This window comes from Sorex fumeus, unplaced genomic scaffold (assembly GCF_029834395.1).
Source record: "Sorex fumeus unplaced genomic scaffold, SorFum_2.1 ptg000029l, whole genome shotgun sequence".
NCBI classification, from domain to species: Eukaryota; Metazoa; Chordata; class Mammalia; order Eulipotyphla; family Soricidae; genus Sorex; species Sorex fumeus.
In genome coordinates, this window is record NW_026606086.1 from 2,935,892 (window position 1) to 2,951,507 (window position 15,616).

A 15,616-nucleotide genomic window follows, 5' to 3' on the forward strand; every position below is an offset into this window, starting at 1 on the left:
TTCCAGCCCTCTGATGTCCCAGCTTACCAGCTCATTCGGACTTCCTGACACGGATAAAGCAATCTTAATCACCACAAACCACCCCCAGCCCCCTTTCATGGTTGATGTAAGCAGGTAGATAAGGGAAGTGCCCCCCCCCCCCCCCCACACACACACATCATGGCAATTAAATTTCTGGGAAGTAATAAAGCCACCAGTTCTTCTAAGTCTGACTCATCTTGTGGATACAGAAAGCAAGATGTGATAAGACCTCCAGCAGCCGACCCTCAGAGACTGGACACCTCTATACAGAAAGGGCTCTGAGGGAATTACTTGATAACCCTCAACTCCTTCAATCTGATTAACCCTCAGCTAGCCCAGACCAGAGAAGGCTGGACCCTCCTTCCAAGAAAAGATCCAGCAGGAACAAAGGTCAAAAAAAGGAGTTTTGGGGCTGGAGCAATAGCACAGCGGGTAGGGTGTTTGCCTTGCACGAGGCCAACCCGGGTTCGATTCCCAGCATCCCATATGGTCCCCTGAGCACCGCCAGGAGTGATTCCTGAGTGCAGAGCCAGGAGTAACTCCTGTGCATCGCCAGGTGTGACCCAAAAAGCAAAAAAGAAAAAAAAAAAAGAAAAGAAAAAAGAAAAAAAGAAAAGGAGTTTCAAAGACCACCCCAACTCTACCCACTCAGCAACAACCCTAGCCACGGGTTCCTACCTAGCTAGAAAGCCCCAAGTGGGGTGGCTTGGAAAAACCCTATAAAAGCCACCTTGAACAAAGGGAGGGTGCATATATGCTACTTGTGCCCATATGACTGAGCACACACGTTGCTCGAGCACGTGTCACCCACATCTCCCCTCTTGAGATGTGTTCTTTCCTCTCTAATGCTGGGATGTGTGGGGGTTCTCTCTGCTCTTCGAGAAGGTCCCGTTCTCCTTTGAGTGCGTTACTCTCTCTCGCTTTCCTTCCCTTCTCAGTGTCAAAAATTTTGACACTGTCAAAAGTTTTGACCAATAAAATCTTTTACTTCACCGGACTCTGCGCCAGGCTGCTTTCACTCTCGGAGCCCCAGAGTGGGGGGATGAGAGCCCTCCCCACCCCAAGGGACTCAGCCCCAGCAGCTGACCTCTACCACCCAACGGCCGCCACGCTCCAGGCCGCTTTCCAGACCATGCGACACATCATGAGACTCTTCCTACCCATTTTCCATAATTACCACACCATATTTAATGGGGTTCAGACAGTAGGCAATAAATCATAGAGAGAAATATATAAATATATGCCTCTCGGAGAGCCTGGCAAGCTACTGAGAGTATCCTGCCCGCACGGCAGAGCCTGACAATCTTCCTGTGGCGTATTTGATATGCCAAAACCGGTAACAACAACTGGTCTTATTCCTCTGACCCTGAAAGAGCCTCCAATAGTTGGGAAAAGGTGAGTAAGAAGAGGTTGCTAAAATCTCAGGAGGAATAGAGATGTTACTGGCGTCCGCTTGAGTAAATCTATGAACAACGAGATGACAGAGATACAGTGATGCTCTCTGTGAGGCAAGACAAGAACCCCGTAACCCTGGGGCCCCGGTGGCAGAGGTGGATGGGGAGGGTGACCCTCTCTCTCTTTCTGTGTTCCATAAACCATCCATGGGGCACACCAACGTCATTTTGATCACCTCCCCCTGGTACTACCACCTCCCCCTGCTATTATCACAGTACTGGGGTAGGGTTTACAAACATTCAGTCTAGAACCATTAAAGAGTGCAGCGGCCTTGGTACACAGAACCCCCAAATTCCTCCTCCCGCCTTCCACACCTCCCTCCATCTCTCCTACCCCGAGTTAGTTTTTTTTTGGGGGGGGAGTCGCACCCGAAGATGCACAGGGTTTATTCCTGGCTCTGCAGTCAGGAATTACTCCTGGCGTGCTTGGGGGACCCTATGGGACGCTGGGAATCGAACTGGGGTCAGCCGCTGCAAGGCAACCACCCTACTCACTGTGCTATCGCTCCAGTCCCCAAGCTAGGTTTGTAGCTGGAAGCTGCAGCTCGTCGGGCAAGTGGACTCAACCATCAGCCAATCAATGGGGTGAGCGCTCTGGAGGGGGCGTCGCCTCAGCCCAGTAGGACCGTCCCAAGTTCCAAGGAGACTCAGCTGGGCAGACCACTCTCCCAGGCCCCCTGCCTTGCTCACCCCCTCAGCCCGTGGCTTTGGGGGGCGCAGTGGGCAACCCCAGCTTTATGCTCGGGAGGCCACGCGGTCCCAGAATTGAACGCAGGCCTCCCGTGTGCAAAGGATGCAGGCCAGTGTGATGAGCCATCTCTCTGGCCCCCAATTCTTCCTGTCTGCCTTGCTCCCCGCTCCTGCCCCATCCCCGCCTAAACAAAAACGTTCAAGGGTCTGAGGGACGCGGTAGGGCGACTGCCTTTGCAGTAGGCAAACCAGGTTTGACCCTGGCACCCGATTGGTTCCCCGAAGACCACCAGGAGGGATCCCTGAGCACAGAGCCAGGAGTAGGCCCTGAGCACACAAGCCCCAAACCAAAACCAAACCCCCCTCAATCTCCGTATCCTAATTTGCTTCCTCCACGTCAAATCCCATCCATCCCTAGTCCAGCCGCTCTGTGTACGCCTCACCTCTGCCCTCCACCTCTTGTCATGAGAGCCACGTACTACCCAGTAGGTCCCACACCCTATTCCTGGGGTCCCTGTTGCAACTTACACCTCCTTCAACACAAGGAGTGTGTTGAATTATCTCATCCTGGGACCCAGCTGGGCAACGGAAATACACAACTTGCAACCCACAAAAGCAAACCCAGTCACTGTGAGGGCCGAGGAGGTGGCAGCTTTTTATGCTGCAGCACCATGTTAGATCCTTGGAGCACTGCAGGATCTACCCGGTACCCTTCAAGCACCAACTTGTGTAGCAACACACAATGGCAGACACATGCCAACACACACAAGCATGCACTTCTGACCTGAGTGTGCACACCACACACACACACACACACACACACACTAAGAGACCAGAGAGAGTACAGTGGGTGCGATTGCACCCGCTGACCCAGGTTCAAGCCCTAGCATCCCATTTCCCCTGAGCCCGCCAGGAGTGATTCCTGAGTGCAAAGCCCGGAGTACAGACAAGTGTGGCCCAGAAACAACAACAAAATGCGACAGCGAAAGACTATTAAATCCCTAGCAATAAGATTAAAAGAAGCAGGTGTGAGCTGTAGCAATAGTACGGTGGGTAGGGGTTTGCCTTGCTCATGGCTGACTGGGGTTTGATACCCAGCATCCCATATATCCCCCAAGCATAACCAGGAGTAACTTCTGAGTGCAGAGCCAGGAGTAACCCCTGAGCATTACCAATTATAACCCCCCCCCCAAAAAAAAAGCAAGTGAAGGGTCAGAGAGATAGTCCAGGAGTTAAGGCACTTGTCAAGGCAGAGTCTCCTGCCCCCGCGCCTGGCTGTCCTCGTCGGGGCCCCTTGGAGGGGAGCAGGTTGAGTTTCCCTCCCCGCCCGACCAGGGCTCCGGCAGCCGAAGACCTCCAGAACCAGCCACAACCATGCTGAAACCACTCTCCACATGCATGAAGGTACCAGCAGAGGAACAAAGGCATGCGGGTCCCAGGGCTGAGATCTCCAAGCCTGCTAGGATCAGGGCTGAGCATCCTCCACCCAGATCCTCCATCTTCCAGTAGGCAGGGGTTACACCCACTAACTGACCCCCTGGTGCCATGTAATCCCATCAACGGCCAAGAACCAGAGACTACAAAACCCAGCTCCTGGAAGCTGACATCTTATTATCTCATTCTTACTTTGGACAAAATGGCAGGCTACCGAATGTAACCTGCCCACACGGCAGAGTCTGGCAAACTCCCCGTGGCGTACCCAATATGCCAAATACCAGTAACAATGATGGGTCTCATTCTCCTAATCCTGAAAGAGCCTCTAATATGGCACTTTAAAATCTCAGGGCTAGGACGAAGGAGACGTTACTGGTGCCTGCTCGAGGCAATCGACGAACAACACGATGATCATGATCGTGATCGTCGTGATCGCTCTGCACACCACAGACCCTGATTCAATCCCCAGCACCACACACAGTCAGTACACTGAGTATCACCAGGTGTGGTTCAACCATCCTCAGCCATTTTCGAGAGCTGGAGTCTTTCATCCCTTCATCCCTTCGGCTATCCCAATGCCTGCCCATCCACCAAAACCTACCTCAGTCCTCAGGAGAGGCCTGGCATCACGCCCCCTCACCACACTTCCAGTTACAAGCCGTCATTCCCAGCACTTCCCACTCTATACTTCTGGCATGACTACCGTGGCACGACTGCCGTGAGATCTGGGTTTGCCCAAGGCCTGAAGCCCAACTCCAGACCACTGCCACCCAGCCCCCAGGCAGGCCTTTTCTGTACCTCCGACAATCCCCTTTCCACCAGGCAGCTGGATGCAAATTCTCCCAGGTGTTTTCCTAGTTCTAGATTCACAGAGCCCTGGTGCATCCTAGAACTCAGTGGGGAGGCTTGCTCTGGAACTTCTGGGGGACACCCCTCAAAACTTCTACCCCCTTCCCCCAAATAAAAGCAGAGATAGGGCTGGAAAGATAGTACAGTGGGTAGGGTGCTTGCCTGGCATGCAACCCAGCCAGGTTCAATTCCTGGCATCCTGTAGGGTTCCCTCGAACATCTCCAGGAGTAATTTCCTGTCTACAGAGCCAGGAGTAACCCCTGAGCATCAAGGGTGTGTCACTCCCCCCCCCCCATAAAAGGGGAAAAACAAAACAAAACAAAGTACCTGGGGACTTAGAATGCGTGTTAAATGAGCTGAGTGCAGGCTTTGCAGCCAGGAGGTCAGAGTTAGATTTCTGGTACTGCACGTATGGCTCCCCAAACAACATCAGGAGTGACCTGAGCACTCAGCCAAGCCAGTTGCAGCCCCTGAGACTCACCCGCCAGATGTGGCCCAGGCACCTGAAAGTAGATAAGTAAAAATAAGGTAAGGTAAAGGCCCTCCTGTTGATCGTCGATTTGCTCGAGCGGGCCCAGTAACGTCTCCATTGGAGACTTTGTTGTTACTGTGTCTGGCATATCCAATACTCTCGGTAGCTTGCCGGGCTCTCCGAGAGGGGCAGGGGAATCGAACTCGGGTCGGCCATGTTGGCCGCTAAAAATAAGACTGTGGAACTAAAGAGATGGTATAGGAGTACAGGCTCGTCCTCTGCAGGCCTGGCATCGTGGCTTGATCCACAGCACTCCAGGAGTGAGCCCAGAGCACAGAGGGGTGTGGGCAACATTCCCACCCCCCAACAAAATTAAAATAAGAATGGGTCCCTCAGAAGAGAAATCTCTGCATCTGGAATAGTCACAGCTTTTTCAGGCTCTATACTCAGGAATCACTCCTGGTGGGCCCAAGGGGACCATATAGGTGCTGGCAATTGAACCCAGGTTGGCGCAAACAAGGCAAACACCTACCCTCTGTATTATTGCTCCGGATTCTTGCTAAGGAGTCTTGACTGAGGATTGTTCAGCTTTCCTTCACCAGACATCAGGAGAACCTCCACATAAAACCACCTTAAAACTCCATCACTATAGGCTGGAGTGATAGTACAGTGGGTAGGGCATTTGCCTTGCACGCGGCTAACAGGTTCTATTCCCAGCATCCTACATGGTTTCCTGAGCACCGCCAGGAGTAATTCCTGAGTGCAAAGCCAGGAGTAACCCCTGTGCATCGCCAGGTGTGACTCAAAAAGTAAAAATAAAGAAACAAACAAAAAAAACCCCACAAAACTCCATCACTCTCTTGTCCAAAAATCTAGTGTGCCCCTTAGATGAGGCAGTGGTATTGTTTACAATTCATAGCCACTGAGGTAGGAAAAGAGTCAATAATCTTTCTCAGGCGGAAAATAAAAATAATCCTTCAGGGCAAAGAAAGCACCAACAACCCAAGGCCTTTGGGCTACTAGCAAGAGCCTGCAGTTTCCAAGGAGTTCAGCTAAAATTCAAAATGAAACTAGGAGCTGGAGGCATAGTAGAGGAGGTAAAGCACTTGCCATGAATGCAGCCAAACCTGGTTTGATCACTGGCATCCCATAGGCCCCCTGAGCCCTACCAACAGTGATCACTCAGTGGGAGACTCGAATAAGTCCTGAGAACCACTGCGTGTGAGTCAAAAATAACAACATAACAAAACTAAGCCCAGAGTTGTCAGACATGCCTCTCAAACGTCCTTCTGGAGGCTTTGGGGTATCCTGCACACAGCTGACCAGAGTTTGATCCCTGGCAACCTGTAAAATCCCCAGAGATCCTCCCAGGAGTGATCCCTGAGCACAGAGTCCGGAAAAACTCAAATCTGCACCCCAGCCAGAAGCTAGCAAGGAGGATCCAGGCTGACCTCAGGAAACAGGTTGAGTACTAGAGTCATCACTTTACAGCTACAGTGGACCAAGGGGAACGGGGGAAAGAGCCTGGCTGTCGGCTATTAAGCACAGGGACCTCAGAAAACGCAGTAAACTATAAATAAAGGCAGGAAAGTTCCTTGTTCCCCTCCTTCTTCCACGCTTCCGGTCGCGGCACCCTTTACACTCTTCAGGTCCCACTAACTGGTCGGTGCTTCCACCTAGGGGATTTTCTGAACCATGAACGAGAAAGCCAGTACGAGAATCGGGGCTAGAAAGAAATCGCTTCAGCGCCCACCTCTCCCCAAGACCAGCTCAGAATTTCTGTGCATTGGAGGGCAGGACTCCAGAGCTGTCTGCGCGCGCTCGGAGCCCGCCTCTCAGCTTCCCTCGGGGGGCCGCAGGGCCTTCAGGACAAGGATTCCGGGCCCCCCAGATCGCGGCCACGCCCAAAGCCCCGCCTCCTAGGCCACGCCCCTTCCAACGGGAGTGGAACCCGGGACCCCAGCCCCGCCCTCCAGCCGTGGGCGTGGCCCGGCACCTACACCGGGTCCCCGCCCACCTGACGTCAGCGCGGAGCCAAGCAGCAATGATTGGCTAGTCCCGGAAACTCCCTTCCCAATTGGACGGGGCATCCGGCCGGCTCCCCTCCGCGCGCAGCGACCCGGAAGTGGCTCCCAGCCGGGCCTCGTGCCTCGCGGCTCCCGGAGGTTCCCGGCGCTTCCTCGCGCGGCCGCGGCGATGACCAAGATCAAGCCCGACCCGGACGCGCCGGAGACCCCGGTGGAGGCGAACAGCGGGGAGCGCACGTATCACGAGCTGCTGGTGAACCTGAACCCCATCGCGCAGCCCCTCGCCTCGCGGCGCCTCACGCGGAAGCTCTACAAGTGTATCAAGAAAGGTGGCTGGGGCGGGGGGCGGGGGGCGCAGGGCGCGGCGGGCGGCGGGCCTCCCACCCCTTCGCGCTGACCCCTCCGTCCTTGCAGCCGTGAAGCAGAAGCAGATCCGGCGTGGAGTGAAGGAGGTGCAGAAATTTCTCAACAAGGGCGAGAAAGGGTGAGAATCCCCTTTCGCCGCAACCGGCGTTGTTTTGGGGTCGGGGGTGTATTCCCGTGTGTGTTCTGCACTTACTCCTGGTGGTGCCGGCGGGTCCCGTATCACACACGTGAGTGGCAGCGCTCCGGCCCAGCATTTTGCGCTGTTGAGGTCTTGGCGTTAGGGATTACACGGCTGCAGGCGGGAGAAGCGCAGACCCCGCCTCGTGTGCAGAGAGGAGCGAATTCCCTCGGACAGAACCGAGGCCCACGACACCCCGGGGAGAGTGGGTTTCCGCGGTGGGGGTCAGGATGCTTCTGTGCCCGCTCACCCGTTAGGACGAACCCCAGCTGCATGTGCTAGTCTGCTCGTGCATAGGAAGAGGGGGCATCTGTCGTGACTTCAGGCTGTGATACTGGGTTTTTCTGTTTGCCGCTGACGTTTATGGGGCGCGAGCTTGTATATTCATTTTCCATTTCTCCCACTCTGGCCAGATTTAAACTTCTGTTTTGGGGACACACCCAGCGGTGCGCAGGGCTTACTCCTGGCAGGGTTTAGGGAGCCATATGGGATGCCAGGGTTTGAACTGGGTCAGCTGCATACAAGGCACACACCCTTCCCGCTTTGCTACTGCTTGCACCCCCAGACTTAAATTCTTGGCGATCAGGTTTCAAAGTCTCACCTCCTTCCTGTGCAAGTGTCAGACACCCTGCCAGTCTCCAGATAAATGATGCAATGCTGTAGGGAACTCAGGTGCGGGAACGAGACCTGGAAAGACCTGGAGGCCAAGGCTGGGGTGTGGCAGGACCAGGGACCCCTAGCTGGCTGGTAGGGTCCTTCCAGGACAGGAGAGGGTAGTGATAGGCAAACTCCAGGGGAGCTTTGGGGTAAACTTTTATGTTCCCAGAGACTGGAGGGGTCAAGCCAGGGAGACACGTAATTATGTTCGTACCTTCAAATTTGGGGTCTGAGACCAGAGAGTTTAGTTGGTGAAGGCAGTTGCCTTTGTACCTGGTGACCCTGGTTCAATCCATGGCTTCCCCCAAGCCCCATCAGGAGTGATCCCTGAGCACCACTGGGAGTGGCCTAAAAACAAAAATTGGGGGCCCAGATAGCACAGGGGGAGGATATTGAGGTATTGAGGTACCGGCCATGCTTGAGGCCCCCTGATATCATGTGTGATCCCTGAGCAGAGCCAGGAGTAAATTGGGCACCATGGTATGGGTGCTCCCCCCAAAAAATTTGGGGGCCAGGGAGGGGCTCAAAGGGCCAGTGTGCCTGCCTTACGTGTGAGGCTAGCTTTGATCCCCAGCACTCCTGGAAGCAACCATGAGAACCTCCAGGCTTCATCCTGAAAGAGATTTCCTGGCTTCCGGGAAAAGACCCGAGACAGGAGAACAGACTGGCAAACTGAGGCATAGGCTGCTGAGGCCTGAGCAAGGTTCTGCCTTAGCTGTTGATGGAGATGGAGATCACTACAGCACTGGGTCAAGTCACTGAGATGATTGTTTTTATTTGGTGTTGGGCCACACCCTGTGGTGCTCAGGGGGACCCTGCCCGTGGGGTGCCTTGGACTGACCTGGGTTCCACAGGCCTTCCCTGTAGTCCTCTGGCCACCGTGACCTTACAGTGTTCCCGGGGCGACTGCTGGACAGGGCAGCAGTCTAGCGACCTCTGCGCCATGGGCCTCCTGGGGAGAGGACAGCGACTGCTGAGAGCCTTGGTTTCCCTGCCGGCCTGGCATGCCCTAGAGATGGCTGCACCCCTCAAGAGCCTGCATGTTGCTGGCCACTAGCCTGCTCTGTCCTCGTCAGGGTCCAGCAGCCATCCAGACTTCCGGCTCCATCTCTTTTGTTTCCGAGTTGCCCTCCTGCCCCCTGTGATCTGCAGGGGTGGCTCTTGTCTCGGTGCTGTGGGATGAGGCGCAGGGTGAGGGCGCAGCCTCTGACCCATCTCTCTGTCCCTAACGCCTCTTCTTTCCTCCGTGGTGCCACTGGACATCCCCGTGTTCCTGGGCAGCCTTCTCAGGCCGCCTCAGCTGGAGCCTGACGCCACGTCCCACGTGATGGCACTGGCTGGGTTTCTGTGGTGGCTGTACGTTCGCCTGACAGTTGTTGGCACTGACTTGTTGCCCAGATCAGAGGCCCCGCCACTGAGGAAACTCCTCAGCAAACAGATGTGTATATGCAGAGGCTGGGAGACAGATTCCCGCCCAGAAGTGCCACTTAGAAGTGGGAGGGGTGGGAAGGTGGTGGCCAGGTTTGATCCCAAAACTCGTGTCTTGTACCGGCACCACAGGGTCCCCTCCACCCTATGAAAAGGGGTCACCGGGAGTTGCCAGAGAGAGGACCGCGGGTTTGCCTTGCATGTGGCCAACCCAGGTTCCATCCCCATTGGGTCCCTGGAGCCCTCCAGGAGTGATCCCTGAGCATTGCCAAGTAGCACTGTCCTGTAGCACTGAAGCACTGTTCATCGAGTTGCTTAAACAGGCACCAGTAACGTCTCCATTGTGAGACTTGTTACTGTTTTTGGCATATTGAGTACTTCACGGGGAGCTTACCAAGCTTTGCTGTGTGGGCGGGATACTCTCGGTAGCTTGCCGGGCTCTCTGAGAGAGGCGGAGGAATCGAACCTGGGTTGGCCGCATGCAAGGCAAACGCCCTTCCCGCTTGTGCTATTGCTCCAGCCCAAGTATTGCCAAGTATAGCCAAAAAAACAAAAATGAACAGAGTAATAGAATAGAGCCAGAGAGATAGTTGATGGGTAGGGCACTTGCCTTGCATGTGGGCAGCCTTGGTTTGAGCCCAAGCATTCTGTATGGCCTCAGAGCCAGGAATAAGCCCTGTGCCCTCCTGGGTGTGGCCTCTAAGCCAGAAAAAGAAGGGGAGGGGGTGGTAGGCTGCTGTTTTATCCTGCATGAAGCTTGAGACAGTGCTATAGAGGGTCCCTTAAGCAGTGCCAGAGGCGTTATCCTGAACACACCCAGGTGTGCCTCAGGCTCTTCATGTGGCCCCCTTGAGACTGAGCCCCCACTGTCCCCACAGGATCATGGTGCTGGCTGGGGACACGCTGCCCATCGAGGTCTACTGCCACCTGCCGGTCATGTGTGAGGACCGCAACCTGCCCTATGTCTACATCCCCTCCAAGACGGTGAGGGCCGCAGTCCACTGGGCCGGGACATGCTCCACCTGAAGTTCCAAGTTCTGTTTCTGCCACTGCTGGGTGTGGTTCAAACCAGCAACTAGAATACGGAGGGGCGCTTCAGCGGCACCCCACGCAGGGGTCTGGGGTCTCAGACTCAGCCCACAGGCCTGGGAAGTGGCCATAGCCCGCTTCATTGTCTCTCCTAGCTCAGCTGGAGGCCGGGCTTGGGCCCAGGGTCAGCTGCGTGTGGGCTGCTGCCCCCGGGAGGGTTACCAGGCAACATCGCAGGGTCAGGATATATATGGGGGCCTCAGAATGGGGGTTCACACGCACACGCGCGTGCCTACAGCTGTCTCTCCCTCTGCAGGACTTGGGCGCTGCAGCCGGCTCCAAGCGGCCTACGTGCGTGATCATGATCAAGCCCCACGAGGAGTACCAGGAGGCGTATGACGAGTGCCTGGGTGAGGTGCAGGCTCTGCCCGCGGCCCTGTGACCCACCGACTCTGGGGTGTGGGGGAGCACAAGGCCCTCTCCTAGGCCCGGCTGCGCTGGCGGGCTTCAGTGAATGCAGCCCCTGGCTAGGGTGAGGGGAGCAGTAAATGCTAAGAACGGTGCCGAGTCTGGAGGTGTATTTTGGGGGCCACACCCGAAACAAGTGGCCATGCTCGGAGACCACCTCTTCCGTCCACCTGGTGCCAGGGCGGCTGCCCGTGCGTGCCGCTGCCCTGTCTGCAGCCCACCGTTACCTTTCAGCGGGTCCTGCGCAATTCTCAGCCAGGAAAGCCGCAGGCAGGTGGAGGAGGAGGAAGGCCTTTGCTCCACATTAGAGTGGCAGGCAGTTTTGCGTGGAGGGTTTACAGTGGGTGCAGACATCAGCAGGGGCCTGTGGCTGAGCCCACCCTCTGAGGGCCAGGCGACTACCGCCTAGTCTTTGGGGCCAGCTGTTCTGACCAGCACCCCGGGGCCTGAGTGCCAGGTGGCTGCTCCTTTGCGCACAGTCCCAGGGCCAGCAGGAGTCAGAAAATGATGCGTTTCCCATCTGCCGGGTTCTGCTCCATAGGACAGTAGGGACACTTCAGCCTGTGGAGGGTGAGAGCGGGCTCAGGGCTGGGGGCTAGCAGGGGCACCCACTCCCCTGCCTGTCCCAGCTGGGCCTGGGTACACACTTCCCGCCATTGATGAGCTTGTTGAGGGCATCTCGCGAGATCACGTGGCCGCAGATGAGCTTGATGGGAGGGTTGGCGTCAGACGTCTGCTGGCGGAGGATGGGGCAGGCGAACACCGAGTGGTACCAGCACTTCATGCCCAGTTCTATCTCAATCTGGGGAGGTGGGTGGGGGTTGTCGTGAGGGAGGCCCGCCTAGAGGCATGTCCTTCTGAGCTCTTCCTGCCCTGCCCCCCCCCCCCCCCCCCCCCCCCCGCCATCCCCTGCCTGCAGCCTCACCGGCAGCTCGTCCTTATGGCTCCACACGCCTGTGCACTGCCGCTGCTCGATCACCGCCTTGATGTTCATGAGCACCGGCAGTGCCACGCAGCCTGACGCGAAGCTGAGGGCAGAGAGGGAAGGCGCGTGGGGGGAGGCCCCTCACCTCCAGCCGGGGCCCATCTGTCCCTGGGGCCTCCCAGGCTGCTCGGAGAGGGCCCAGAGAACCCAGGGGCTGCTGCTTGCTGCGCCCCACCCCAGCCAGGGCTCACACGGACGGGGGCGTGGCCTCGACACAGCCACCCTGCTCCACGGAGGCTCCTCTGAGTCGGCCCTGAGCACCGTTGGGTGAGACTAAAGCTGCTCCCAACGGTCAGGGCAGTTCATTCCTGCCTGTGTGAGGGACCCCCCCTCCCCCCGCAAACACATGCATGCCTTGGCATGCTCTTGCCCCAGGGTACCTGACACTGAGGGGCGACTCCACGGAGAGCCCCAGCAGGGAGCAGGCGTCCCGGGTGAAGGTGTCGCAGATGTCGGCCCAGTGGCTGCTGTCCAGCAGGTGGCCGTAGGGTGACCTCTCCAGGCCCAGGCGCAGGTACACCAGGCTGCCCATCATCACCTGGATCTCTGCAGGGCGAGGCGCGCACGGAGGGCTTGAGGGGGCTCTCGGGGTGCCCGCCCACCCTGCCCCACCGTGCCCAGGCCGTACCCCGCTGGTGCAGCCGGGCGAAGGGCTGGAAGTGGCGGGCGTAGCTCAGGGCCTCCAGCTGCTTCTCGGGGCCGCCGGCCAGCAGGCGGATGAAGTGCAGGCGGTGCAGCTTGAACTCCAGGGAGCTGTTGAGCTCCAGCAGGCGCTGCCGGTGGGAGACTGCCCACCTGCGGAGAGCGGGACCCGCCAGCCGAGCTGATGAGCTGTGCTGGCGCGAAGCCCCGTCCCTCTCTGGGCCACCCCCGCCCCGCTCAGACCAACTCACTCCAGGGCTGGCCCCAGGTCCTGCTGGTGCAGCGCCTCCAGGATCCGGTTCAGCTCCAAGAAGGGCTGCTTGAAGCCCAGGTCCACATTCAGCGTGGACTCCTGTGGGAGGCATGGCACCTGCTTAGGCCTTTTCATCAGAGGAGTCGAGGCCACCCCAGTGCTCCGAGGTTACCCCTGGCTCAAGGCTTGTAGTGAGCTGTGGTGCTGGGGATGAAACTGGTCTTGGGCTGGGGCGATAGCACAGTGGGTAGGGCGTTTGCCTTGCACACGGCTGACCCGGGTTTGATTCCCAGCATCCCATATGATCCCCCAAGCACTGCCAGGAGTAACCCCTCCCTGAGCATTGCCAGGTGTGACCCAAAGAGAAAATAAAGGACAAACAAACAAAAAGAAACTGGGGCTGGGGCACCCCTGTGCACTCTCTGACCTTCCAGCCCTGTGCTTGGTTCTGAGTCCCACCCAGCTGTGCTCAGGGGACTCTATGGGATGCTGGGGATGAACCCTGGGTTGGCCAAGTACAGGGCGACTCCCTCCCCACGTCCCATCGCAGCGGCACCCCACTCCTGCTTCCTTGCCTTCACTTTCACTACCCAGAGGGCTCAACCCAAAAAGGATGAGATGTCATTTCCCTGGTCACACCCTCCTCCTGCAGTATGGACTGAACTCAGAGTCCCTGCAAGGACAGTGGCTACCAGGGGCTGGGGGTGGAGCCTGGTGCCTGGGTAAGGCCCCTGGTCTGATCTCTGGAGGTGGGTGCTGGGCAGGGATGCAACATGTGACTGCTGGAGCTACTCACTCCAGAGGCCAGGACCATGCCTGGGAATGCCCCCCCCCCCCCAACCACCCCCAGGAGAGTCTCCTGACCACTACATGGGGAGCCGCCCCAACACCTCCAGATGTGGAGTGAAAACAAAAAAGCCACAGGGTCAGAGATGGGACAGTGAGGAAAGCACTTGCCCTGCTTGCAGCCGAGCCGGGTTTGATCCCAGCATCCCATAGGGTCCTGTGAGCACGGCCAGGAGGGATTCACGAGGGACCCTCACCCCACCGTGCCCCCGCTCACCCTGTCGATGGCCTTGCCCACTCCTGGGGCTGGCCTGTGCCTCTGTTCCTGGGTGTCTGAAAAGGGCCCAGCTTGGGTCCCAGTCTCTACTGGCCCCCAAATCACAACAGAAAATTCAGCGACATGTTGTCACGCTTCCCCAGGCAGGGGACAGGCTGCTTTTGGCAAGTCCAGGGGGGAGAAAATGGTGTGGGGAGGTACCCTGGCCACCTCCAGCTTTGTCCTGGGCCCTGTCTGGTGGAGCCTTGGAGCACTGAGCCAGGAGCACCACTGGGTATGGCCCTACTCCCTCGGGGTCAGTGCGGGAGTGCCACTCCCACCTGGCACAGCTCCTCGGCCACTCCCAGCATGCCCTGCTGGTACAGGTGCTCCACAATGGCCGTCTGCAGGACCTGCTGCTGCTGCTGCTCCCGGGAGTCCCACACAGCGTCAGACACGACACCGCAGATCTCAGAGTCGAAATTCTGCCGGGCCGGGAGGGGAGACATGTCTGGTGACCCAGCGAGGGCCGGGAGGACCCTCACCCCCACCGTGCCCCTGCTCACCCTGTCGATGGCCTTGCCCACGCGGGACACACTGCTGTGGATGTCCTTGTGGTCCGAGGCCAGCTGCTGCACTGTGTCCTTGATCTTCTGGCAGCACTGCGACATCACCAGGGAGAGGGTGGCCGAGAGGGGCATCCCCTGCAGGGCTACAGGGACGTGCAGCTGCGGCCAAGGCTCAGAGAAACCCCACTCCTTGGCCAGTCCCACAACATCTGCTGTTTTTTTTTTTGGGGGGGGGGAGTGGGCGCCCCTCAGTGGTGCTCACCATGATGAGGGAACCAGGACTTACACCAGCAAGACCGCGGCCAGGCCCACTGGCTGGAGAGTACAGGGGCGCAGGTTCTGGCTTTGCACACAGGGACCCCAGTTTTATGCAGCGGCATCATGAAGAATTAGCAGGAATGAACCCTGAGCACCGCCAGAGGAGCATCCATGTGCTCCCCCCCTCCCCCGAAACAAAAATCTAGGAAATAAATTTTCCAAAAGGCCAGAGGACATGCGTCAGTGGCAGGGGAGGCTGTCCAGCACACACACCACCCGAGGGCCACCCCAAGCATCTAGGGCCGAAGCTAAACGAAGGAGTTGGAGAGAAAGGGCAGCGTTTGTCTGTCTGGGGCTCGATGCCCATCACCCTCTGACCACCATGCAGAGTGATCCCTGGGCACAGAGCCAGGAGCCAACTCTGAGCACTGCCAGGTACAGCCCCAAACCAAATGAGAGCCAAGAAAAAAGGCCACAGGCACGTTAGCCTCCACTTGAGGTGGCCTGCAGACAGTCCCAAGGTGCTCACCGTCTGTGCCGCTGAAACCCTGGGGAGGAGCCCCTGGGAGGCTGCCCCCGACTCCCGCCCTCGCCCCCCAGTCTCAGCTGGACCCCCAGCCGCACCCCCAGGTTCCCCGCATGGCACCTGCCCCCGCCAGCTCTGCCCGTAGCCGGCTCGCATGCTGCAGCAGCTCCTCCAGGCTCTGCTCGCAGTGCTGCCCATAGGTCAGAAACCTCTGCAGGACCTTGTCCACCTCACGCTCCACACTGGCGCACTGCTCCATGGCTGCCT

The 15,616-nt window shown here is 57.8% G+C and overlaps 2 protein-coding genes across 2 annotated transcripts; one reads left to right on the forward strand and one right to left on the reverse strand.

The window, feature by feature from the left end:
* The first annotated feature begins 7,054 nt into the window (after positions 1-7,054).
* NHP2 (NHP2 ribonucleoprotein) lies at positions 7,055-11,104 on the forward strand. The gene is made up of 4 exons (XM_056115702.1): positions 7,055-7,277; positions 7,363-7,432; positions 10,456-10,561; positions 10,923-11,104. The coding sequence occupies exons 1-4, from the start codon at positions 7,118-7,120 to the stop codon at positions 11,046-11,048; spliced, it is 462 nt and encodes a 153-aa protein (XP_055971677.1). The 5' UTR covers positions 7,055-7,117; the 3' UTR covers positions 11,049-11,104.
* A 154-nt stretch (positions 11,105-11,258) lies between these two features.
* RMND5B (required for meiotic nuclear division 5 homolog B) lies at positions 11,259-15,616 on the reverse strand. Its single transcript, XM_056115699.1, has 9 exons — positions 15,470-15,616; positions 14,563-14,708; positions 14,338-14,481; positions 12,953-13,053; positions 12,688-12,854; positions 12,440-12,605; positions 12,000-12,102; positions 11,722-11,876; positions 11,259-11,635 (listed from the first exon to the last, which is right to left on the reverse strand). Exons 1-9 carry the CDS (start codon positions 15,606-15,608, stop codon positions 11,572-11,574), a joined length of 1,185 nt encoding a protein of 394 aa, XP_055971674.1. The 5' UTR covers positions 15,609-15,616; the 3' UTR covers positions 11,259-11,571.